This window comes from Lonchura striata, chromosome 11 (assembly GCF_050655825.1).
Source record: "Lonchura striata isolate lonStrDom1 chromosome 11, ASM5065582v1, whole genome shotgun sequence".
In the NCBI taxonomy this organism is placed as follows: Eukaryota; Metazoa; Chordata; class Aves; order Passeriformes; family Estrildidae; genus Lonchura; species Lonchura striata.
Genome location: NC_140713.1, coordinates 14528370 through 14553923, shown reverse-complemented (window position 1 = coordinate 14553923; position 25554 = coordinate 14528370). Strand labels below are relative to the sequence as shown.

General features: G+C 41.7%; 3 protein-coding genes across 6 annotated transcripts in view; 2 read left to right on the top strand and 1 right to left on the bottom strand.

The window, feature by feature from the left end:
• Positions 1-11392, top strand: part of LOC110484420 (uncharacterized) — a 91645-nt gene extending 80253 nt beyond the window's left edge. The window contains exon 12 of the mRNA XM_085589611.1: positions 8538-11392. Coding sequence (XP_085445737.1) covers positions 8538-8619 — 82 coding nt within the window. The 3' untranslated portion in view covers positions 8620-11392. The remainder of the gene's footprint in view (positions 1-8537) is intronic.
• On the bottom strand, positions 10380-12251 carry LOC146766420 (uncharacterized). The gene is made up of 2 exons (XM_085589349.1): positions 11308-12251; positions 10380-11200 (listed from the first exon to the last, which is right to left on the bottom strand). Exon 1 carries the CDS (start codon positions 12249-12251, stop codon positions 11310-11312), a length of 942 nt encoding a protein of 313 aa, XP_085445475.1. The 3' UTR covers positions 10380-11200; positions 11308-11309.
• A 56-nt stretch (positions 12252-12307) lies between these two features.
• Positions 12308-25344, top strand: AKTIP (AKT interacting protein). Of its 4 annotated transcripts, none has more exons than XM_077786331.2 (10): positions 12308-12375; positions 16477-16592; positions 17854-18059; positions 19530-19594; positions 19678-19778; positions 20690-20778; positions 20850-20948; positions 21163-21270; positions 21820-21880; positions 24438-25344. In XM_077786331.2, exons 2-10 carry the CDS (start codon positions 16551-16553, stop codon positions 24543-24545), a joined length of 879 nt encoding a protein of 292 aa, XP_077642457.1. In that variant the 5' UTR covers positions 12308-12375; positions 16477-16550; the 3' UTR covers positions 24546-25344. The 4 variants fall into 4 exon arrangements, with proteins under 4 accessions (XP_077642457.1, XP_077642455.1, XP_085445735.1 ...); XM_077786329.2 differs by having other exon boundaries at positions 24435-25344; XM_085589609.1 differs by having other exon boundaries at positions 12308-12379.
• Positions 25345-25554: the final 210 nt, after the last annotated feature.

Sequence of the window (25554 nt, the reverse complement as noted above, 5' to 3'; positions counted from 1 at the left end):
TTTACTTAGAGAGGTTTGCAGAGCAACTTTATCAAGAGTAACATTATCAAGAGCTTTCCTGCAAGCTTCTTTATCATATTCACATCCGTGTCTGCTCGACACTTGTCACTGTCAATCAAATGGCAATAATACGCAGATGATTTGCTCATTTGGTTTAATAAAATCTCTCTGCTTATTTGCACTGCAGTCATTATGCCACATAATTGCTCCGCCGCCGAGGTGAAAGGCAGCCAGTTGCCTGGGGGATAAGAAGAGACTATTGCTATATGAAGGATTTGTTTCTTTGCCTCTGTCTCTCCCTAGTCACTCATATCCCTAAAATTAATATTGTATTTGAATCCAGTCCTGCTATTCTTATGCAGGCTAACATTGTTATTACTTATTATTTGGATGTGAAGTCATTTATTTTTAGTTTTGATGTCCAGGCTGTCAAGCTAAATTTCATTGTGTACTGCCACATACGATTTTTAACTGCCATTTAAACTTGATTCAAAATCCAAATTATGAAGAGAACACGTTCAAAGGAATGGGCTGACAGGAAGTATAGCTACAATTTTTATTTCCCAGGAAATCAAAGTATAGATCTTGTTATTGTTCTGTGGTGGAGATATGTGCGGTTTTCATACCTCATAATCTTTTTTGTATTGGCTGGACACTGTGATTCAGGAACAGAAAAAGGGGGGCTGTTTATGCATATGAGCAGCCCTTAGGGTGCAAAACAAAGGCATTCACTTCCAGCAATGATATAGCACAGAACTAGCTGAACTGACTGTTGTAAATTCCTGAATGATTTGTACTCCATTTTCCAGTAGATTCTACTATGACGGATGGTGGAAGTAAAAATGAGGAATCTATTCCTCTAACACAAACCTTGGCTCCTTCATTGCACAGCTAATAAATCAGTCACTGCCACGTGATAATAACTACCAGCCCATACTTCTGGGTGATTCCACCTCAGTGGCATACTCGTTAGGAGCCTAAAATACTTCATATTTAAATGTATTCCAAATAGCAAGTGCTTATGTTTCTTTTAAAGAAAATCAAAAACTAGGCTAAAATTTCATATGAGAGACTATGTCTACATTCAGCTTTCTTATTTTTATTCAAAGTCCTGCAATGAGCTTAACTAGGTCTGTTGGTAGGCCAGAGGAAGTGCTAATGCTTTAAAGCTGTTGAAGTTGAGCACACATTTTTATTTGTATAAACTCAATTTAATAGTATTCAGATATAGAAAGAGAGAGTGATGAGCTGTAATATTAATGTAGGGACAGTTAATGGGGAACCCATTAATTCACAGAAGTCCCAAATAGGGATAATAAGTCATCTCCAGCTTTTCTGGTAGGCCATTGCAGTTTATCCAGTCAATTGATACTGAACCCAAGTAGCAAGATTTAAAAAAGTATTACACTGTGAGATTTTCAAGCTCACTTTATAGAAACCAAGAGATACAACTCCATTCAATAGCTAAAGTGGTTAATCACTCTCACTATTAAAATATTTACTGAATGTCCTATTCAAAATTGGTTCTTGTTATGGCTTTCCACACTAGATTAAAGATATTTATCTCCCAGAATTTTTGCTCCTTTTTTATTGTCTTGTAATTGAGTTCTTTCTCAGTAGTGTTTAGCAAAATTAATAGATCCCTTAACATATCCCTGGTCTCTCCACCAGCTTTCTCTGTGTACAGGGCTCTTTGCTTTTCTCACAGGTAAGTAATGCCATCAGTTATCTAAGCAGTGTTTTGTATGAAGTTAACCTCTTTTCCAGAGGACAAGGAGGCATAGCTGTTGTAATGAGCAGCTAATATTGAGCTTTTGTATCTGTTTTGGTTGTTTGTTTTGTTTTTTTTTTTTTTTAATTACAAGAAAGGACTCCATTTATTCTATTTTCATTTAGTAGTTTGGATTTTTTTAGCATATCTGTGAAGCAGTTGTGTTCATTTTTAGTTGTGATCATTTTATCATATCTTGATATCATTTCTATTATCCAAGTATGATTGTAAATTATTTCTTAAAGAAAAATGTTGCCAAGCCATGGTTTAAAACATTCTGGCTGTGAGAGTGGAGTTCAGCTGGGCTGTGTGCTCAGAGCCCAGCCATGCCATGGCTGCTGTGGGTATCAGGAGCACACTCCAGCCAGGTGCCACAACATGGCTTGCCTAGGCTGCTTGTGCTTCATGGATGATGCATGCTCCCCTTGTGCATTCCACGTAGCAATACAGATTTATTCCAACTTAGGACTCTGATTATCCTTCCTGAATAACAAAACGTCCAGCAAAGGAAATTGATAAAAGCACCTACATTTCCTTCAGGTAGTTCAACACCCAGAGCTAGAGATGAGTGAGCAGGAAAGGGAGATGAGAGTTTCTTCCCTAAAGCTTTACACAACTAAAGATCTTTTCAGCAGTCTGCATAGCTGTTACAGTATTTTTTTTTCTTTCCATCCTGTCCTCTTCCATAATTTACCTTTGCTTTCATATTGTGTTCTGCCCAAAGAGCTGTTCACTGCAGACCTGCTGTTGCTGCTAATACACAGCAGCCTGTATAGACAGGTCATGAAGCCTGAGGTCTTGTGAAGGAGACCAAACAGTGAACAGGTTGGTCTGAAAGGTTTTAGAGTCTCTCCATCTTTGGAGATATTGAAACCACAGCTGGATGTGGTCCTGAGCAGTCTGCTCCAGGACTCCTCCCTGAGCAGGGGGATTGGACCAGACAAGCTCCAGAGGATCATTCCAAACTCATCCTTTCTGGAATTCAAGGATGCCCAAGTGCCATATGACTTGCAAAAGCTTTTTATATAAAGGATATAAATATAGGAAATTATCTATTGTCATTTTTTGGTAGGAAATAATTTTACAGTGAGACAAATTATTAATCTTCATTACCATTTGTAAAGAACTTTATTTTGCTTTATCTTTATTTTGCCTTATGTCTGTGGTGGGAGTAGTTTGTTTGTTTCTGGAGTTTTTTTTGTGTTTGTTTTGTTTTGTTTTTGTTGTTTAGTTTTGTGTTGGGTACTTTTGGTTGTTTCTCTCTTTTTTTTTGGTGGGGGGAGGTAAAAAATGCACATCAACTGAGCTAATTTTAGGCCATGCTATAGCTACAGAAAACTTCAACAACATGTCCTAAAGATTGCACTGAAAAAAGCCCCTTATTTCAGATTAATCACAAAAGCACTCAGAAGGGAAGGAAGGAGGGTTTCATTTTCCTGTCTTTATGGTGGGTTTTGATCCTTCCTAATCCCTAATATTAAAAATATCTGAATTTTAAATATGTTTATTTTGTAATGGTGGCTGGTTTGGCTTTATAAATGTAATGAGTGTTAGGAAGAAATGTTGACTATTGCGTGGGTGATGGTTTTCCCACATGGACATACAGCTGCTGTGTTGCTATTGTCTGGATGTTGGCTCATGTTCTCCTTTCTGTACTCAGCCCACTGCATGTTCCTTTCCAAGAGCATCCTTCTGCAATTTACAACAGGAAGTAGCAACAGTTACCAAACAAAAATGTTGCCTGCATTTTTTGTAGCGATATCATAGTTTCAGACAAACTAGCATATTGAATTGTGTATTGCAGGAAAAATATTAGTTTATCTAAGAATACAGTGCTTGGCTTGGTATGCAGCTGCCACAATTACTTAAGAAAGGTATTGATGTGTTCGAATTAGCACTCTGTGCATTTGTATACACAGACTTGTGCATACACAGACACACACTGAGGCTGTCATAAATTAAAGAAACTGGGGAATTTCTGTCCAGCTCAAATACTCAAACCACATGCCTGTGTTCAGAACTGTGGTGAGCAGGATTTCAGAAGGACTGAACCAAGAAATAATTTATAATTACACAGCCTATAATTAAATAATGAAAATTAATTAAATTGTGACAGTAGTTCTTTGTTTGATGATTGAATAAGTTACTTAACATTTTTCAGCAATATTCTTGGCTTTAAATTTGAACCAATATATAAAATAACACAGAAAATACTACACTAGGGAACATTCTACCCAGGATTTTCATAAAAGAGAGAAATCTAATATTATACCCTAGTATTAATTAACATTAGATTTACTATCTGAAAGAAGGTATTTAAAATTCTGCAAAATGAGACAGTTATCTTTTTATAGTCTCTCATAATCTTCATTTTCCAAAGGAATTAAGGGACCTTATGTTTGCAAAGTGGAAATTATTAAGAATAATTAAGATGAAAGTTTTATTTGACAGAAGAATTCTCATGATGTTTGGAAAGATTCAGTTTAAATCTAATCTCAGTTCACACCGTTGCTTTTAGAATGGAATGCAGTGTAATATAACCACAAACAGCCAAGCCAGATTTCAAAACTGCAGACACATTGTGTCCCTTAAAAAGATAGCAAAATTAGACCTCCCAACCTCTTGTGGATTTAACAACTAACAAATGTATAGAAGATAAGATTGAATTAAATTACTACTTTGAGGAAAAAATAGAAATTAATGGAAGATACAAAAGTACACTAAATTACAGAGAAAAGGTTGCAGATGGCATAGAAAAGATACCAAAACTCAGGTAAAACATAAACTGCTTGAAACCGATGGGGACAGAGATGTTCTATTGAAGATTTTTTTTTTTTTTTGGCCAACATAAGTTTTAGTTAATGCATTAAATATCTCAACTGAAGTCTTGTTAAAGTTAACAGGAATTTTGTTGATTTTTAAAAATTGTTGTGTAATGTGCCTAAATCATTAATTTATGACTAGTCAAACTGGTTGTGAATAGACCAAACTGGGAGACAGACTGAGGTTACTGCATCCAGCTATGATGCAGAGAAGCAAACATAACCTCATTTGACCTGAAAATTGCTTCCTACTGAGGAAATATTTAATTTTCCATCTAAAAGTGTTTGTTTTTCTGAGGTTCTTCAGCTATAACTGGATAGCCAGACCCTGAGTCCAATTGCATTTCCAAGACAGTCAGCTGAATCAGTGTTCTTGCTCCCCTCCTGCTCATTGAAGGGATCCATTTGCAATGCAACCCAAAAGTTACTCTGTTTTCCTGCACTACCCAGCTTGTGTTCAGCTTGTGCTGCCTAAAAATTTGAGAACAAATCTGAGACATAACCAGCTCCCATCTGCCTGTTTCCAGGGAAAGAATGATCCTACCACATTGACATCTGCCCCAGGTGTGCAGCCTGTGGGAAGATGCTGAGCTGCTGGTCTTTCTTTTTTCCTGTATGTACAGTCTAGCTCTAGAAAGACCTAATGTAGTAAATATTTTTTATATTCAATCTTCTAAATATATAATATCTACTACAGGTTTAGTTTGAGCCAGAAACGTATATTGTATATACAGAATATAGAACTGGAGAAAAAAATTGTGTGTGAGAGGGAGAAGGATGTTTCTGAGTTTCCATTCAGCCCTTTATGTTTCCCAAAGTAACTTCTCTGCTCCCAGTTATAAACTCTGAGTCAGTAGCATCAGCTACAGCTTCTGTTTGGAGAGATGGAGGGAAGAGAACGTGTCTTTCCCACCAACTTTTTCTTTGTTGGAATCCTGAAGTCACCAAGGTGAGACTGCAGGCCAAGGCAGCTGGAAATGGGGACAGGATCAGTGAGGGGGGAGCAGCCCTAGAGACACGGTGTTCTGGCAGGGGGTGGAAGTGTGGCTGTAAGGTGCTGCTCAGTGGCAGCCTCTGATTCAAGCCCAACATAATTTCTGCTTGGAACTTTATTAACTAAGCTATAAGCTTTGGTAGCTGTTTGTAGCTGTTCCCCTTTGAATGTGAAAGCTTCCTTTGCATATTCACCCTCTCCCCACTCTTTACTCTTCATATTCAGCTCTTTGATCAGTCATCCACTAAGTTTTTTAAATATTCAGCTTTTTAAAATTACCAACCACTTACATACCTGCTTAATATGTCACTTTACCAGGAAAGTAATAAGAAGATGAAAGGAGGAAAGTGACTTTTGTGTAGAAATATGGCTCAAGGTGTGAGTGCAGAAAAGAATAGTCCTACTTTATTATGTGTTATCATCTCTGAAATTATGTAGTTATTTTTCAGTCAACAAATTAACTGTGATTTTCCATCTGAAAATTATGAATTGGTTTTTGTTTGCCTTTCACTTATCATATCATACCATTACAGCAAACACTGGAGTTCATAATGATACTGTGGAAACTGCTGATCAAAGCTTGTTTACATGGACTGTGTTCACTGATTTGCCAAAGATGTCTCATACAGATGCACTTTAATAAATATTCTCTGCAAAACTGATTTTTCCAAAAGATTCTTCATTCTGATTACTCTGTAATCTTAGTTATCCTTGAGAGTGTGGGATTACATACATTTTTGTTTCAGAATTTGTTCTACATTATTATGATTCAAAATGTTTCATGAAAGGAAGATATTGAGCAAAAAAACCCTTATTCATAAGGAAATATTAATTACAGCTGTAAGTCTAGTTAGTCTGATTAACAACTTATAAAAAGTTCTCAATGAATGGCTGTGAAAATTCTAAAAGGAGGAATTTTAATTCATCAGTAGACATTCAAAGGTAGGAATTAAATATACAAGCTTTTATCCTGACAATGTCTCTATTACAAATAAGTTCTATGGGTACATAGATTTAAGATTAATTTTACATTTTAACATTTAAAAACAGGATATGTATGACTCTGATAGCTAAGGACGTATTTTCAAAATGTGTGACTAACAACAAATTGAGTGCTTCTCATCAACCTATATTTCCTGGGATGTTTTACCTAGAAGCAAGTACTCCCAGAAGTAGAAAACCAGTGCAATTGGGATCTGTCTTCCTCTGGGATTTATTCTGATATTATAAACCTCTAGTCAGGTTCAAGTGTTCAACTTCTTTAAAAATAGTGATAAAAATAGTCCCTTCTCTCCTCATAATAGGAAATTACATTCAAAATCATACTGTGCAGAGCCAAAATTCATCTGAGAACTGTAATTCTCACCATTCAAATAAGAGCCATTAAGAAAGCAAATGCAAAGAAATAAAAGAGTACAGTAAGTCAGTTTTACAATTTTCATGGTTCTGAATTCCTCACAGTTGGACTCACAGTGACTGAGGTTTCTAGTTCATAAATTAAGGAATCTGAAATACATTCAGATTTAAATGTTTAATGTATTTTTTCCTCAGTGTGAGACATGTTGAAGAAAGTGTAGTTTGAAGGTTATGATCTGATCTTTAATTAGTCATTGATAGGAGTTTCTGCTATTCAGGAACCATTAATGCAGTCAATCTCTCATGTTGTGAAAGACACTGACAGCCATGCAAATACAAAAGTGCCTGAATATTATACACAAATGTATTCTTTTTATATTAAGTGAGTCTAGGAAGACAGGAGGCTTTCTATGGGGAATAAATAAATTTAATATTTTGTCCTTGTTATAACAGTTTGCTGCTGACTGAGCAGAGACCAGCAGTAGGTCCTGAGATTCTACCCTAAGAACTAAATGACAAATTTTGATGATGCAGTTACTGCTGTTCCATCTTACCTCTTCCTCAGGGAAAATAGATACACAGTCAAAAGCATTTTTATATTGGTGCAGCTACAGCTGCATCCATTCTAGCAATTCCATTGTAATAAAAAAAGAAAATGGGAAAAATGAGTACATAATCTTGAATCAACATTACTAGTAGAAAAAGTTTCCATCTTTAGGCTTGTTTTAAAGAAAATAGAGAAATACCACACTACTAACTAGAAGAGGGGTTTGTGTTTGATTCCAATAGCATTCCTAAAAAAAAAAATTCTAATTAATGTTTTCTTTCTTACACTCTCTTAATTTCAAATCCAAAGAGAGCAATGTGCCAAAGCAGCTGAAGCCCCAGCACAGGTAGCAGGAGTCTGGGCAGCATTTTCTGCCCAGTTGTGAAGGGCTCTCTGGGAATTCACATTTCAGGCAGAGCCTCAGGAAAGCCTTCCCAAAGCAAATGCCTCTCTGGCCTGCACGTAACCTTGCCATTGCAGGGGCACAGCCATGCAATAGCTGCAGCCTCCCCAGCAGGTATCCATTCCAAACAGCTTCTTTAATTATTGTTTGTACTGTTGTCCTTCAGAATGAGGGGAGAACTGTGACCTGATGCATCCCTCCTTATGGGTAACTTGCACTGCTGTGCACTGTGAATCTCCTCCTTCCATCCACTGCTTCACAGATACCTTTAAATTGAAAGCACTCATTTCAAATACTTTTTGTAGGTCTTCCAACATATTTTAGAGATCTAATAATTTCTCTCTCTTTGTTTACTGAAAGGATATGTCTTGTTATTAGCAATTATGCAAATAGAAACCAGTATGGAGAAATTTAAAACAATCTCTTTATGAAACAACACACCATTTTCACCAAGGTAAAAAAGGATACAAAAATATAAACTGTTTACTTGGCTGCTTTTCTTTTCACTTTGATTGCTTTATAAAGTGCTGATTTCATGTTCTTGTAGTACACAAAGCACAAAGAAATTGGGCTTGAAAGTACCAAAAAAAAAAAAAAAAAAAGATGTTCAGGGCTTTAACTATGTTTGTAATTCTGCTTTTTAGCTTTGAAAAAAAGAAAACGTCATCTTTCACATTAGCACTGTACGAAGAAAAAGTCATCTTAATATCAATAATTATCAGGTAAGGTTATGTAGGTTTGTGTGGTTATATAGGCTATTTGTCAAAACTCTTTTATCAGCCTCCCTCTAGAGGCACCGGGGACTTCAGCGGGAGGTGGGCAGGGGCACGGAGCCCGATCATTAATTTGTGCTGCGGCACTCGCCGTGTCCCTGCCAGGGAGGTTTCTGTGCCTCCACCTGCCTGGGGATTGCATTTGTGACTAGAGCAGCTGCAGGACACCATCTAGTGGTGCCGAGCCCGAGCTAATTACACATTTATTTTATCCTTCCTCGTCTCTGTTTAGCTCAGATTTCTTCTCAAAACCACAGCCGCCACAAGGGGAAATTCTGGTCCGTTCGGAACTATCCAGACTTCCCAGCCTGAACCATTAAGCATCACGTTGCCCATGCCTTAAACGATTCGGCCATAGCACCCTTCCTCCTTCCACAGAGGTACAGGAAGCTGCCTGGCAATTTTGGGGTTTGGATTATGAGTATGTATGGTTTTGGGGTGTGAACATAGGTATTGTGGGAAAATTCCTTACAGTGTTTAGAATCCTGGGTGAAATGGATACAGAGTATCTAAAAGTAGGAAAAAAAAGGTGTCGAAAGGTTATTTAGACATGCATTAATCATACCATGTTTGCTACAGGTACAACCCATAATGAAAGAAATCTTTCATGAGATAAATAATATAGAAAAAGCATTCTAGGGTTGATTAATCTCTTATACTGGTCAAAATACAAAGATATGTTAAGTATAATTATTTCACATTTGGTATGACTAGGAAGGGAATCTAAAGAGCTTTTAATAAAATTTGCTAGACAAAGGCTTTTTCTTGTCTTAGTATTGAATATTCCTCTAGTTAGGAAACTTTGGACTATAGTGGGGTTTGGAGAATTAAGAACGTTGAGTTCAAAGACCTGATAAAGTATTCCTCACAATCCTTCATACCAAAGTCAAAATGTTATTCCCATTGTAATATAGTTCTGCAACATCCTGAGCATGTACAGTCAAAACCAAAACGTTGTTCAAGCTACAGAATTTTTCAGGATAAGATCTATGACATCTGCAAAGCACATAAGTGAGGATTTCATTATCGCCTTTCATTCCTCAGTAAGGGCAGCACCTGATACAGGCAGGACACTTTGAGGAATGATTATGTCTGAAAAGCCCACCAATGGAGATAAACCACATAAAAAAGATTTCTGGACACAACCTTCAAAGGAGAGTTGGTGGGAAGTGATTTAGAGCACGTAAAAGAAAATAGATAGCAGGAAAAAGATTAAGAAAAAAAGGAGGTAACAAGTGTCTGCTACTACTGCATGTAGCAGTGGAAGGAAGACAATTTAGGATATGAGCCTACAGGGAAGTTGTGCAGCACTTGAGTGGTGCAGGCAAAGAGCTTGCATTTGAAACATTGAAGAACAGGAAATTGCCAAAGGGTTTTAGAAACTTGAGACAGTTGTTTAGCCAGAATAATAACGTTATTAACTGACTGAAAACTTTAAAGTGATATTTTGAGGACTGGGGTTTTGAGGAGGCTACAATAATTGAGAAAAAGTGATAACCTTAGCATGGTAGTTTTCCTTATAGCTTAGGAACAAAAATATGTCCACCCTATATGCATTGATTTTTAAAATTCTCTGTAATTTTATACTTGAGATAGCATGGATTTTGTTGTCACCTCCCAAACCTTGACAAATTACTTCAGTTTTGGTATAGCACTTTTGTAATTGTTCTACCGGGCTCAGAAAAAGTCTAATTACAAATAAAAGCTACCTCCTGAGGTTAATTCTTTTTTTACTCCTTTTTTTCAACAGCTTTTAGGGGTATATTTTGTATGCATATCTGTATGTATATATTGTTAATATAAATTTACACTGTTTGTCTATGTACCTGCTCAGCAATAGTATCAGAAGCTGACATTATTAATTTTAAAAGGAGGTTTAAAATGTGCCAGAAAATGTATTCATGTGGTTAAAAAGGGCAGTGGGATCCTGGGGTGCATTAGGAAGAGCATTGCCAGCAGGTCAGGGGGTGATGCTGCCCCTCCACTCAGCCCTGCTCGGGCACATCTGGACTGCTGTGTGCTGGGTTCCTCAGCAAGAGAGTCATGGAGCTCCTGGAGCACGTCCATCAGCAAAGATGGTCAAGGGATTGGAGCACCTCTCTTACAAGGAAAAGCTGAGGGGTCGGGGCTGCTCGCCTTTGGGAGGAGATGGCTGAGAGGGGACATTACCGATGTCTGTCAGCATCTGCAGGGGGTGTCAGAGGATGGGACCCTCAGCCCTGTCTCTGCCTGTCTGCAGCGAGGGTTCCAAGCAGGGACCAGACTCTGCTCCTGGTGCCAGCAATGGGACAAGAGGAAGGGGCAGGAATGATGCCCAGGAAGTTGCCCCTGGACATGAGCAAGGAGTTCTTTGCTGTGCAGAGCCCGAGCCCTGAACAGCCTGGCCAGAGCTGTGGAGTGTCCCTCACTGGGGACATTCCAGAACTGTCTGGACACAACCTTGTGCCCTGTGCTCTGGGCAACTCTGCTTGAGCAGGGAGGTTGGACCCGGTGATCCCACTGTGGTCCCTTCAAACTTGATCCATCGTGTGATCCTGTGAGGAAAAAAAACAATCCAAAAATTAAATTGAAAATATTTTTAAATGTCCATTTTAGTAGCCTGTGAGAAGGAGTGACCAAAGTCCATGAGTGACTCCATCACCTCTAGTAGAAGGTTGGAGTTCTTGACTCATACAGGCAGCGATAGCGGCACAATTTTGGAGAGGCTGAGGGATGCTCCAGAGCACACGCACGGCGTTCACCGAGCCGCAGCGCTGTGCCGCTGCCCCTCGCTGCCGGAGCGGGAGAGCGCCCCGGACCGTCCCGCATGGCACCGCCGCAGCCCCGCCTTTCCTGCCCCTGCCCGGCTCTCCCGGGCAGCCCGGTACAGCCCGGCAGAGCTCGGTACAGCCGGCACAGCCCGGTACAGCCCGGCACAGCCCGGCAGAGCTCGGTACAGCCAGGCACAGCCCGGCAGAGCTCGGTACAGCCCGGCACAGCCCGGCAGAGCTCGGTACAGCCCGGCACAGCCGGCACAGCCCGGTACAGCCCGGCACAGCCCGGCAGAGCTCGGTACAGCCCGGCACAGCCCGGTACAGCCCGGCACAGCCCGGTACAGTCGGCACAGCCCGGTACAGCCCAGTACAGACCGGCAGAGCTAGGTACAGCCCGGTACAGCCGGTACAGCCCGCACCGCTCCCTCAGCGGCCCCGCCGGGACCGGCGCTCGGACACCGGGCGGTGGCGGACGGGCCCCAGGCCCCGCCCAGGCGGCCTCTCGGGCGCACTGACCAATGGCGTGCGTCCCCGCGCGCCCCGCCGGCCAATGAGAGCTGCTCCTTTCTTTAAGCTCCACCCCCAGAGCGCTCAGCCAGCTGAGAGTGACAGGTGCACCCGCGCGATCCCATTGGTCCGGCCGCCACCAGACGGACAGGCCCTGTGGCCAATGGCCGTGCGCGGGTCGGGCCCGCGGCTGGCGGCCGGCCGGCCCCGCGCGGTGACGGAGCGGGGCCGGCCCCGGCGCGTCGGGCCCGTCCCGAGCCGTGAGTGGCGGCCGCGGCCGCGCCGCCCGCCCCGCGGGGCGGCACCGCGAGCGGCGGGCGCCCATTGGCCGCGGGGGGCGGCCCGGATGTGCGGCCCGAGGGGCGGGCGGTAAATGGGGCTGAGCCGGGGGTAGCGGGAGCGGCGGCGGCGGCGGGGCCTGGGCCGCGCGAGTGAGCGGCGGAGCCTCGGTGGGTGAGTCGAGGGGCCGAGCGCCGGCCGTGCCCGGGCGGAACGGGCGCGGTGCCGTCCCCGCGGGCGGGCGGGCAGCGGGGCTGCTGTGTCGCTGAGGGGCTCGGGCTGTGCGGCCGCGGGGCGGGCGCGGCCCGTTGGGGCTGCCCCGCGCGGGGGCGAGAGGCGCCGGGCTCGGCCGCTGCCCGCGGGGCCCGGCCGGCCGCTGCCGCCCTCTGCCCGCCGCTCCCCGCCCTGCCGGCGCCTCTGCGCGGCCGCGGCGGAGCAGCCGGGCCCGCTCCGGCTCCGCAGGACGGCGCTTCACCTGCCGGGACCCCGGCTGGCGGGTCCCTTGGAGCGCCCTGTGCCGGGGGACTCGGCCGGCCAGCACCCCGTGTCCCTTAGGCTGCTGTCGAAGAGCAGGTGTCGTTGGCGTAGGTTGTAGTTTCCTAGTGGACTGAGCTCGTAGCAGCAGGTGTTGGTATGGAACGTGTAACCCACCTGTGGAAGAAGAGTTGGCGAACAGGCTTGACTGGACAGTGTTCCTGTTCGCCGCCACCAGCGGCTCCCGCGTTGTCCGCCAGAGCAAGGGGTGGGTGAACGAGGGCCTTGGGTCCAAAGGAGATGAGGAGTGGCTGTGCTGGAGAGAAATGAGTGCCAGAGTGAACTGACAGCGACCGTTGCTGGACAAGCACTTAATACTGTGTGTGCGATATGCACTGTTCTCTGGTGCTCTGCTGAAATAGCTCAGTTTGCTCTCAGGAGTGGGAGTGGTTCTCTTTGATTTGTTGACGTTGCCAGAAAATCTTTAGAAGAATGCTCTGTTCCAGGCAGATAAAGTTTTTTTCACATAGCTTTAGTGTTGTGTTTGATCAAATAACTCTGTTGTTGCGGGTAGAAAAATATGACGCATACTAGGAGAGGGGGTAAAATGAGACTTTTCTTGATGAAATGTTCTAATGTAGAGAAGGAAAAGGTGAAAAAGCAAAGAAATTAAATGTTACGGTTTTGCTAGTGATAACTTCAGTGTTTTTAAGTCTTTTAGAGCGCTGATGAAGTATCAGATAACTTTACACTTGCTCTGACTGCTAGTGTGTATTGTGTACTTGGAGAAAGTGGACATGAAGTTACACCTGGCAGTAGGTGGCTTTTGGTCCAAATGTGGTGCTGTGGATCATTTAAAAGGTCTTCCAAGAAGTAGTATTTGAAGTAGTGTTTCTTCAGAAGTTTGTGTTTTGTCTTTGTGTAGTTGCTGTTTTACTGAAAGGAAAGCACTAGACAAGAGGGTAGCCGTGGGAGGAGGACAGCTCAGAGGGGTTGCTGTTACTTGCTATTCTTAAAGCAGGAGAAATCAGTAGAATGTACTACTGAGTTGCACTCTCGAGCTCTTCTGGATGAGGTACGGTGAATGTTGACAGTGTGAAAGGAGAGAGAGGGGGATGGTTTTGAATGTTTTTATTCCTTTTCCATAAAATGAGGATAGAGTATTGGGTTATTTTGGAAAGCTGATGGTTTTAGTAGTTACAGCACTGGAAGATGCCATAATGGTGGGTGCCTTGGGGTAGACACTGAGCCCTGGGTAAGTGTGAATGCCTAAACTGCCTAGAAATTCCACTTAATAATATCAGAACTTGGCTCTTCTTTGTCTGCTGCAGACATAGTGAGAAGTAGGATAGGCGGTCAAATGTAAATTTGCCGTTACTTGGTTATTGTTTTTAATCATTTCTGTGATTATGATGGGTGGTAAATTGCAAGGTGAAGGTACTAGAGAGCATAAGCAGATTTGGATAAGTTTCCTTTAGAGCTAGAGTTTTCCACTTCCGTGCTGCATAGGAGTGTATGTGATTAGAAACAAACTCTTAAAACACCTTGAAAGGCTTCTTAAATGGCCCTCTGCTGGGAAGCTTGTACTCTGAGGTTCTGAATGCTCCACTGTAAACAGTATTTTATCAGGTGTATGACGCTGGAGGCAGTTTAAAAATAAATTTAGGGTGATACTATATATGACTTATAACTGGCAAGCACATGGTTAAAAAAGCATGTGCAAAACAACCTTTGGAAGTTATTCTTTAGCTTAACTAGAGCTAAAGCAATGTTTTATTTGCTTTTAACAGCATGTGAGTAGGCAAAGGTGGAAGTGTACTGAGATACATAGCTGCTTTCTGAAAGGTGGATCTGGTCACTGAACTGCATCTAAAATCAGTTCCCAAGCTTCTAGAGAAGTTCCCTGTTTCCCTGGGAGTAGGTTGGGCTGGTTATTACCTATGTGTGTTGTTCTTTTCCCTGCTGACTCCTTCTCTCCTATCTCTGGTTCTGGCATAAGGCAGCTTGTATTAGCTAGTCGTAAAAAACACCAGCCCAAAACAAACAAACTCATCCCACCCCAATCCCATAATCACTCCAGATTCCAGCTGATTGTCTGCCAAGCTGTACCTCAACTCCCAGCATTTTTCCCTCTTGTCAGGGCTGGAGTGCTCAGGTGCTCTTTGTGCGTCAGTTCCTCCAGCCTCTGGTTACACCAGAGTTTCCCGAGGAAACGTCTGTACCTTCCTGGCCCAGTGTCTTCCTGTCTTACTGAGTCTGGCTGCTTTGATGGAAAAGGCCTGTGGCACAGCCCTCTGGCAGGACTCTGCTTTCCAGACAAGAGATGGGGAAAAGTGAAAACATCTTCTCCCTGCTCTCACAGGGCAGTAGCTGTGCTTTGACTTTATCTCCTCAGTGGCTCATGTCCAGGTGAAACTCTGGCTGCTGAAGAGGAAAAAATACCTGCAGGAACCTGTTGTATATTGGAATGTTTGAGGTGATTTTGGGTGGGGAAATTATTTTTCATCACTTTCCTGAAAGATGCTTGCAGGTTTTTTTAATGCTTAGCTGCTACATAGCCTAGAAGGCTATGATTTGATATTGATGTCTTTTAAATATTTAAAATTCCCAGACATTCTTTGGATAAATGGTCTGGGTGTGGTTGTGTGTTTTTTTTTTTTTCTTTTGTTTGTGTGGGTTCTTTTTTCCTTTCAATAAGATTGGCATTTATTTTAATCCTAGGAAGATTTTGGTCATAATATTTCCATTTTCTCTATAAATTAATCAGACCAATGGTGAACAGATGCTGCCTTCCTTACTGTAGTAAAAATGTAGTGTTGACCACAGTAGAAACCTGTGCCACTGGCTCTGTCTTTCTCACATCATGTTTGCTTTCTTGATCCATGCTGTGCAACTTTATATTAAAGCAACTGAGTAAAGTGCCTCAAAACCTAAGGTGATGGTGCCAAAAATGGGAGGGTGAGATTAGGAAGGAAAGTAGGAGAATTGGAGAGGAAAAAAAGAGTGGAGGCAATAGGTTGTGCCAGACAAGAGGTGCTGTGGGTCAGAGTTCTTGAACAAGTAACAGCAAGACTTTAAAAAAGAAGAGAGAGGAAAGCAAGGACATACACAGTAGATGACACTGAAACTCCAGATGTGGCTGAAGTCCTTGTTATTGGGCTGCTGATCTAAAGAGCACTAAGCCTTAGTGCTCATAATGAGACTATTAAATAGGCCACAGAGAAACTTCTGTGTTCTATGGCTTTGTCTATTCCTGGTGGTGTTCCAATGCAGATGAAAACAAACTGACACATACATGAACCAAACTGAATGAAGGGATCATCTCTGTCACTGGGAATGACAGAATTTCTCAGACTGGGACACTTCAGAAATGTGCAAAGTCAAGAGTGTCTGTGAGGAACAGTTCTTAGCAGAGTCATGGTTCTGTCTGGTGCTGGACTGAAATGGGGAGGTGATAACTTTAATATTTGCATGTATAGAGAGTCTTCCTAAACTGTGCTGAGGCAAGAGATGGCCCTTTTTTTTCTTCTCATTGGCAAAATGAACATGGAATGCAGAATGTAGAATCTTTTTCGAGCAGAAAGAGGGCAGAGATTCAGGTGCAAAAGTAGATGTGTTATTCTTCTGGAGCATATAATAGAGCTTTGGCATCTTTAACTATTGTTGGTCTTACATACACAAAGTTTTCTTCTGGAGTTACAGAAAGATAATGCTGCCTGCAGAATTAGATCTGAATCCTATTTATATATTGAGACCTGTTTATCTGTTAAATGCATGTTCATTCTGTGTACTTTTAGGGTACAAATCCAAAGGGCCTGAGGACACTCCAAAGACACTGAAAAGTGGCAGCCCCTTATTTGGAATCCACGTTATGAACCCTTTCTGGAGCATGTCTACAGGTTCTGTGCGCAAGGTATTTAATGAATGGATGCCAGGAGGTCTTGTCATGCTTGGGAGGGGTGGTAGCAGTGCTGGGAAAAAACATCAGGTGATCTGCAAATAGTGTTTTATTGTGCATTTATCCTGAGGGTTGTGATCACCTTCAGTAAAAGTGTAAACTGGCTTTGAGCTCTGTTAACTGGAATGTGACTATGCATAGAGTCTACTCCAGAATTTGTTGACTCTATCTGAAGCATCTTTAAAGAGGAAATGTGAAACAAATGTTAAAGCAGTGGAAACAATTTAAGACATTTTAGTGTCTTACGTAGAGCTTAGCCATAGCATGTGCAATGAGCTTTGACAAAACTATGCCTCTATAGTGCTGTTGCTGCTTGAGGTTGTAGCAGTAATAAAAGTGTGGGAGTTCTAGTGTTAATCACTTCACAGGTGTTCAGAACTGAGGCAAATTATGTAATATTGATCATGAGGTATTGTTACTAGTCCAGATCTTGGGCCCTTCAAAACACCACAGCTTAAATCCTGCCTTTAGTCACCACATGTAGCCTAAGCACAAGTCTGTAGCCTGCACATTTGTCCTGGCAATCTGTATAATGATTTTGGGGTCTTTGAGTAGTACCATGTTTGCTGGCAGTGGTTTGTTCTTCCTTCCAAGAAAAGGCAGCAAAGACATAAAAGGGTTCCTATAAGTAAAACTATTTAAACTTGGTGCAACTGCCAAGTGGTGATCCTTTCACTGTAGGAGTGAGCTATAGGATCAGTTCCAAGTGAAATGTTGATGTCTTAAGCACAGGGAGGAAGTGAAATACATAAAATTTTGGTTTTTTCATCTCAGTTTTACTACACTACTTTAAAGAGTCTTTGAAGTCTACAGTGTAAGGATGCTTGTCAGTAGAAGTGATTTATCTTGATGCACTGTGTGCTAGAAATAGATTGACTTGTAAGCTGATGTTATACACTGTCTGGTTTCAGGTTCTAAATAAATGTAAGCCTCCTTAAGCATTTGTCCTAATCTGCAGATTTCCTATCCAGCATTGAATACTTTTGTACTTGTAGGTTGTGTTTAATTGAACAAAAGTCTATTTAAAAAAAAAAATGCAAAAGAACACCCCTCTGTGCTCTTCCTCAAGCAATAGATCACCAAAACCCAAGATATGTTTCATTGGCCTAATTTGCAATTACCATAATTTGGTTTAAATCTGTGTTATAATATGTTCATATGTTAAATGTGTCTGATATATGGCCTGTGATCTCATGGTTCTCCTTTGATTTGACAGAGATCTGACACTGAAGAGAAAACATTGAGTGGAGAGCTTCGAACCAGTCCCCTGAGAGCCTCTGCAAAGAAACAGTTGCCTTCTATCCCAAAGAATGCTGTGCCAATAACCAAGCCTGCTTCACCTGCCTCCTCCTCCCAGTCCACAAATGGAACACATGCTTCCTATGGGCCTTTTTATTTGGAGTACTCACTACTTGCAGAATTGTAGGTTTTCACTTTTTTAATCTTTTTTAGGTCACTGGGCTTATGCTTCAGGGGGGAAAAAGCCCTGCAGGAGCCTAGTTCTTGCATGATCTGTCATAGTCCTTGAAGGCAGGAAAATGCTGTCTGCAGAGTTCTTTTTCTGGAGTAGCAGCTTTTAAGGGGTGTTTTAGATGTCATTCTCTGAATCATTAAATTTCTTAATCTTGAAGTAAGCACGTTGTGAGTTTAGTTATCCTAATTGCTTTTTGGTCAGAAATACCAAATATTTGCAACAAGTATTAAAATAGAAGCAGCAGATGCCCAGTGGGAAGATGCTCATGAATATATGGTGCTATCTGACAGAGTTAGGATGTGGGACCTTCCTTTAGCTGTCGCATGGAACGCTTGAACACTGCCAGATCCAGTTGATCAAATGGATGTTGGGAAGTATATATTCATTTCTGTGATATTTAATGTGAAACTTAGGAGGCAGGAGTTGCATTTCACCCATCTTGTGATTTGTAGGCTGCTGTGGGAGCATAACAATCTGTCTTGAAAACTTTGTAGTTATATAACTGGTTAGTGCTACAGAGCTGAAGGGACTTCCTCTGTAATAGACATACTGGATTCCCAAGTATGTGGTGCCTTTTGGAATGAAATCCCTGGAGTCCTTATGCAACACTGAGTCTCAGTTCTTGTATTTAACTCTTAAATTGAAAGTGAGCACTCTCAAAACATTTATGTCTTTTTCAAGGAGTTGACTCTGCCTTTTAATTCAAGAAAGATATTTTTCTTCTGAGTAAATATATTGGTACTATAATGCAAATTAATTATTGGGGAACTAATAACAAATAGTAGGGGAATGGTAGGCAGACAACTGTGTTAATGTTTTGCTTTAAGAGTGTTGTTTATTTGTGCAAGCATGTAGAACTCAGTTTAGTAAACCCATATGCCAAGTAACTGGAAAACCTGTGAGGTTAATAATTTGGGTTTTGGTTTGTTTTGGCCATTGTCAGTGTAATTTTAGCTTGATCTGCAGCATAGTGTCATCTAAAACTGAAAAAATGCTTGTATAAAATTGAGGTTGAAGTTTGATCACATTTCAGCAGCAGCTATAATTGACTGTGAACCTGTCAATACTTAATTGAATTTCTTTTTCTTCCTTACTTTGAGACTGGGGATTCAGTAGAAAATTGTAAATTTCTGTTCTGACATATGTTAAATGCATCTGCAGAGGGAAGGGTTTTTCTGCTTTTCTACTTAGTTTTATCAGGAGGAATAGTGTTCTCTGCTAGTAAGTCTTTAGATGGAGTGGTGCAAAAAGCAGGGGGGGAAGAGTGATTTCACTATATTTGTCACCTCCTTCTGTGAGCAGCCTTGGGAATTGGGAGTGAGTTTGTGGAAGAAAGCCCTGTTGGGCTGTGGGTGGTACGTTCTGGGTTTGCTGTGTCAGTGTGGTTGTGGATCTCTGAGTGCTGGCTCTCATTGCAGTACCTTGGTGGTGAAGCAGAAGTTGCCAGGTGTCTACGTGCAGCCCTCATACCGATCAGCTTTAAGTAAGTTTAAACTTAACTTTTAAATTGTTTTATAGATGTACATTTGTTAATTCTTTCACTCAAGCAAGCTTTCTCACTTGCAGTGTGGTTTGGTGTGATATTCATAAGGCATGGGCTCTACCAGGATGGTGTGTTTAAGTTCACTGTCTATATTCCTGATAATTACCCAGATGGAGACTGCCCGGTGAGTGGCTGTGTCTTGGCTTTTCATTCTTTCCTGGAGAAGTATAGATTTTTGTTAAAGCTGATGCACCAGTTAGCTTCCCTTTTCCTTGAACTAATTTTGTTCACTTGACTGGGCTCATTTGCCATGTCCTGTACTCATTTGCAAACCACTGTGGAGGAATTGCATTACTCTGATTACTGAGACTGGTGTGGAGTGAGCTTCCTGAGGTCAGATGCATTAGGGTGTTAAGTAATCAACCAGTTCTTTCCCTCCACTCTTGATTTGCTACTTCCTCAGCAGGAACTTGAAATTGAAGCCCTTAAAGAGGTATCAGAATTCCAAGTAGTGATATAATGGAAGGTAAAATCCAGACACCTGTGCTGTGCATGTTGGGTAGCTGCCTGCTTGGTGTCAAGTTTTATGTAAAGCTATCATCTTTAAAAGAACAGAACTAGCAGGAAACCTTTCTCTTGAAACTCGGTTTTCTTTTGGAAGAATGTGTGAACAGCGCAGGAAATGAGCTGTACAGAGCTGAAGACACGAAGGTGTCACTGCTCAGTTTACTTAAAAGTGTGTAGGATAAAAAAAAAGTATTGATTATAGCTCAAGTATGTAAAAAGCTTTCAGTCACAAATAGCTAAACCAGAAAAACTCCTTTAATCTGTTCTTATCTGATATTGTTACCTGTGCTGGCACTAGTGCTTGTGCAGTTAACTGGATTAGTGTCCTGATTTGGTGCTAGCATGTGAGAGAGGACAAGACCCTACATGTTACACAGGTATGTTGGGTTACAGTTTCAAAGCTGTTAGAAATCACTTGCAGGTGCTTTCTTTTTAATTAGTATTTGGAAGCAACATTTGACTGACCTTCACCCAGTGGTGTTGGCATTAGGATTGAAGTTGTCATAATGAATTTTTTTTCTAACACAGCGCTTGGTTTTTGACCTGCCTGTCTTCCACCCACTAGTGGACCCTTTATCTGGTGAACTGGATGTGAAAAGAGCATTTGCAAAATGGAGGTTAGTGCTGACAAATTGATGGATAATTTGAGAAGTTTGTTCCATTCTTCATCATGCTTTGTTCTTTTTAGGAGAAATCATAATCACATATGGCAAGTGTTAATGTACGCTCGCAGAGTCTTCTACAAGATTGATACAACCAGTCCTCTGAACCCTGAGGCTGCAGTGCTGTGAGTATCTTCCATGTGTATGGGCATGGCCTCTTAAGAGGTTTTGGTATAGACTTGCAGAAACAAGAGGTTTGTAAAATTCTGTCCACTTGTGGTCTCTGCCTTCAGGCTTGGTTGCGTTAGGAACTCAAGTTGGGGTTTGCCAAGTCTGTGATTCTAGAGCAAACTTGTGGCTCCTTGCAATTACTTGACAATACTTACTTCTGTCTTGCAGGTATGAAAAGGATGTTCAGCTGTTCAAAAGTAAAGTGGTAGACAGTGTCAAACTATGCAGTAGTCATTTATTTGATCAGCCCAAAATAGAAGACCCCTATGCAATCATGTGAGTACTCAGAACAAATTCACCCTGTCCCAATGTTTTGAGAGCAAGTTTTGATGTATTTGCTGTTGGCAGCCCTTCTCTGTCAGGCTGACCTGCTTTTGTTTTAGAAAAAAATCTCAAAACAATAACCAAAGAAACCTCAGAACAAGCAGGAAGTCATTAAACACCCACCTCCCTCAGGCAGAAATGCCCACGAATTAATGTTGCTTTCCTGAGCTCAGTTTGCATGACTGTATCTTCGGTCAGAGTTTTAAAATCCTTCTAAAGCTTGCACGTATGGGGGACGGAGTAGTCAGCTTCATGGTGAATAGGAGTGGTTTTTCATGTCACATGTGCTGAACTTCCAGTTCTCAGAAATGAAAACCTAAACATTTATTGTTGAAAAGATCCATGGCAATGTGAATTTGGTTCTTAATTGTATGTTTTAACATAATTTGTAATTTACTTAAAATTCAGCAAACTAAACAAAGGAAAATCACTGCTTTCTCCTCTGTCTGTGTTGTGGTTTGTAAAAATGCCAAGTAAGAGGAAACTATACTTTTTCTGTAGTTTTTCTCCATGGAATCCAGCTATACATGATGAAGCTAGAGAGAAGATGTTGACTCAGAAGGTACGTGCGAAGTTCACATTCTCACTCTAGGAAGGGTTTATTGCCTGGTACAGGAAGAAAGATTCTCTGTCTCTGTGTCCTGGAGAGACCTTTGTCCATCCCTCTTTTGGTTCAGCAGGAATGCTGGAACTGTTGTGACATAACTGCTTCATTAGGAGACCACTGTTCTAACTTCAGTGTGTTAAGTAATTAGTCACTTAGCCAGAAAGCTTTGTTTGTACGACTCTTGGCACAAAGCAGATTTTTTTTTTTGTTTGTTTATGGATGGAAAGGATTAAGAGATTCACTGGCAGCCTGTTAGCTTGTCCTGCACTTGTCATGACTGTTACCATTTCTTCATTACCTGACAGTCCCCAGCTTTGTTTTCTTCTGTTGAGAGATTGACTCAAAGCTTCAGCACTTTCTTCTCCTTGCAAAGTTTCTGAAGCAGCACAAGCACAGTCCCTTGCTCACTTCTCTAATGCTGCTGATTTCTGATGAGACAATATCACTCACTAAAAGGTGCTGAGAGTTCTTCCATCACAGAATGATGCTTCTGACAGAGCAAGAATGTGTTGGCTCATAGAGCTTGCACCTGATGGGTGATGGGATGTGATTTGGGATTCAGACTATTCATGTTTTGTTTTGTTTTTTTAATTACTGCTTTGCACTTGACAAGGCACACAGCAATTCTGAGTCTGTACTGAGTGGCCTGACAAGTCAATCCACTTGTAGTACAAAGGGATTCTGAAACAGTGGCTGCTGTCATAGCTGGACTGGCAAGGAAAAGCACTCTGAATGTTTTGGTTACTGACTTGGCCTAAAGGTGTGTTATGTTTTTTTGGGGTTTTGTGTAATGAAAAATTATTTTTTTGTCAGTTCGAACGTGTCTTCCACACTGCATGCTTTACTCATGTTCTTGCATGTCTTCTGGCATGAATGAAGTTTTTAAATTGATCTTAATACAATATACACTGCCTGAGCTCAGTGTGGCAGTGCTCCCGATTGCAAGAGTCACATTAGAGCCTTGGAACACACAGGAAAATATTTTGGCCAGATTGATTTCTTGATGTTCATACAGAGCTTAAGAAATACTTCTGATGCTTCTTTTTCTTATCCCTTTCTCCTTCATTCTTCACCTCCTTCTTATCCTTTAAATCAAAGACAAATAATAGGTCAGAGTGCTTGAAATGGAAAGGGTCTGATGTTGTCTCGGGCTGATAGCCAACAGTGACCTTTCTTTTGTCCTGCTTTCTTTGGTGATACCTGAATTTTTTTTTTTAGGTGAAAACAAACATCTTCTGTAACTATTGCATGCGTAGTGCTGTGTTGCTCCAGTCATTTGTTGATAGGAATGGCCCAGCTTTTGTGCTGTAGATGTGTCCCAAAATGTCAGTGTAGCTGTGAACATTCCCTGTAAAAACAAGTTCCCAAATCTTTCTACAGTCCTGGATGCTTGTTTATTACCCCTGAATTCTGTTCCTTGGGAAACAGCTAGGCCATTCAGGAGGGGCACTGATGTCCCAGTTCCCTGCTGAGCACTTGGCTTTTCCAAGGTGTGGTTTCTGTGAGCAGCATGGCAGAGGCAGCTGCCACTGCCAGGCTCAGGCTTAACTCATCCCTCTTGTTTGTTGTTGTCCAACATGTTATGGCAGGCCTGTCACACACTGTCACCTTTGGCACAAAGCATGGGGAGGGGCAGAAGTGCAGGTTCTCTCTTTTGCTGCTGTAATTTACTTTTCAAGTAAAAGACTTTCCATGTTACAACCAAGTCTGCTCATGCAATTTTCACTTTATAGAGCTCAGCATGCCATTCCAGGTTTAATGTATTTACTGTACACTTCCTGGTATTAGAATAACTCTGCAAACTCTTCTGCTGCTTTGGCCAGCTAGAGCAGATGTCTAATTTACTGATCTCTAACTACTTTGAATCTACAGCTGCTCCAAGTTGTATCTGACTTCTTTGATTTCAAGCCTTTTTTTTTTTTTTTTTGTCTTCTGAATTGCAGTAGTGAGTTCAGAATGATGTTTGCACTGTTGGGGTAATAGTTACTGTTCAAGCATTGAGCTTTGTAAATGCCTGGGGAAGGGAAGGACAGGACCATCCTTGGAAAGCATTAGGAAACTCCCATGTTTAGCAAAGGCATTAATTGCTACTTTGGCACATTAATTTGGGTTCCAAACCACCTGTGGGGTGCAGTGTTCCTCCCCAGCACATCCAGCATTGCCAGGGGCAGTGCTGGGGGAGGTTTGGATTGACACTTCTTTCTGTAGAGCCAAGAAATGTGCTGAAGAGCAGTGTAGTGATGCTAGGCTGGGGCCTCCAAGCAAAAGGAGTGTCCTTGAGTCTTTATGGTGGGATAGGGCAGCTGTACCCAAGTCCATAAAACTCCTGTATTGTCAGGGTAGTTCTGCAGATGCCACACACATTCCCAGAAATTAAACCAGTGGCCATCTTACTATGCCTCTTTGAGGAGAGGAAATGGTGCAAGTCTCTTTAGTGCTTGTATTTGCTAAGGGGAGCTGAGAGGGTTTGGGTATCTTACAATTGTAACTTTAACTTTGTTTTCCCCAGAAGAAGCCGGAAGATCAGCACTGCAAAAGCATGCACGTCTCTGGCCTGTCCTGGGTGAAGCCTGGCTCAGTGCAGCCCTTCAGCAAAGAAGAGAAGACAATGCCCACTTAGCTGTCCTGGACACTGGTGCACAAAACACTTTCTGGGGGTAGAGGGAATGTAACGGAGGGAGAAACAGCAAAGCAGCAGTTTCCTTCTTGACTATGGATTAGTGAAACCCAAATGGTAGCAGTGACTGCAGTAAACCTGTTCAATGGATTACTGACTCTTCATGTTTTACATATGCATTAGGTTTTAAAGGCTTGCCTGGAGTTTGGAAGTCTCTCTTGAACACTACAGTAGTTCTACCTGAAGACTGTCTAGGGTGGGTAATTCCTCAGGGCTCTGGAATGCCTGGAGGTTTTGGGTTGGTTTTTAAGCTTTTATTTTTTTCCTCCAGGAATAGCAATTTTTTAAGAAGACTCTTAAATTACTGGCGGAAATATTAGTATTGGAAATACGATGCCAGAGTTAAGCTGTGTTCATGTAAACTAATATAGCAGAGTTAAACACTATATTTAATGGTTTTAAATACTTTTGGTTTCTATTGTAAATATGTTAGGATTTGAAATTGTAAATAGATGGTTCATTGACTCCATTTAGCACTTTCCAGAAGTAAAGCTGGGGATGATGTATGATGTATTATTGATTTGTAAATGGATACTGTCACTAAAGCACACATTGGTCTGACAGGGTGAAAGCAGAATGTCAGGCTTGTTAGACACTAAAATCAAAGCTTTTAATGCTGGTCTCTTGAGATAATAAAATCTTAGAGGGTTTTAGATTCCCTAGGTGACTAGGGGATTTCTTAGGATAGTTGACTGATGCGTGTTAATAGTGACATCTTAAAATAAAAAGAAATCGTGCTCTAGCTTTTGTTCCTGTTAGTCTGTGCTGTGGACAATTAGTGAAGAGTGGGAGCACCTGGCTGCATAGGTGGCACTTGTCTGCATAGGTGTTTGGGATGCTCATGGGATGCCAAGAGCAGCTCTGCAGAAGAGACTTGTGTTCCACACACAGGAAAACCTCTCCAAAGCTCAAGTGAACTTAGGACAGACTTACTTTTCCTAATGCCACAGCC

What these genes read in the sequence shown, in the direction of transcription:
- LOC146766420 (XM_085589349.1), bottom strand. Translation starts at nt 12,251, where the DNA reads ATGGGCGCCCGCCGCTCGCGGTGCCGCCCCGCGGGGCGGGCGGCGCGG.
- AKTIP (XM_077786329.2), top strand. Translation starts at nt 16,551, where the DNA reads ATGAACCCTTTCTGGAGCATGTCTACAGGTTCTGTGCGCAAG. An exon ending in CTACAGGTTCTGTGCGCAAG is followed by an intron (nt 16,593 to 17,853) that starts GTATTTAATGAA and finishes TTGATTTGACAG; the next exon opens with AGATCTGACACTGAAGAGAA. An exon ending in AGAAGATGTTGACTCAGAAG is followed by an intron (nt 21,881 to 24,434) that starts GTACGTGCGAAG and finishes TGTTTTCCCCAG; the next exon opens with AAGAAGCCGGAAGATCAGCA.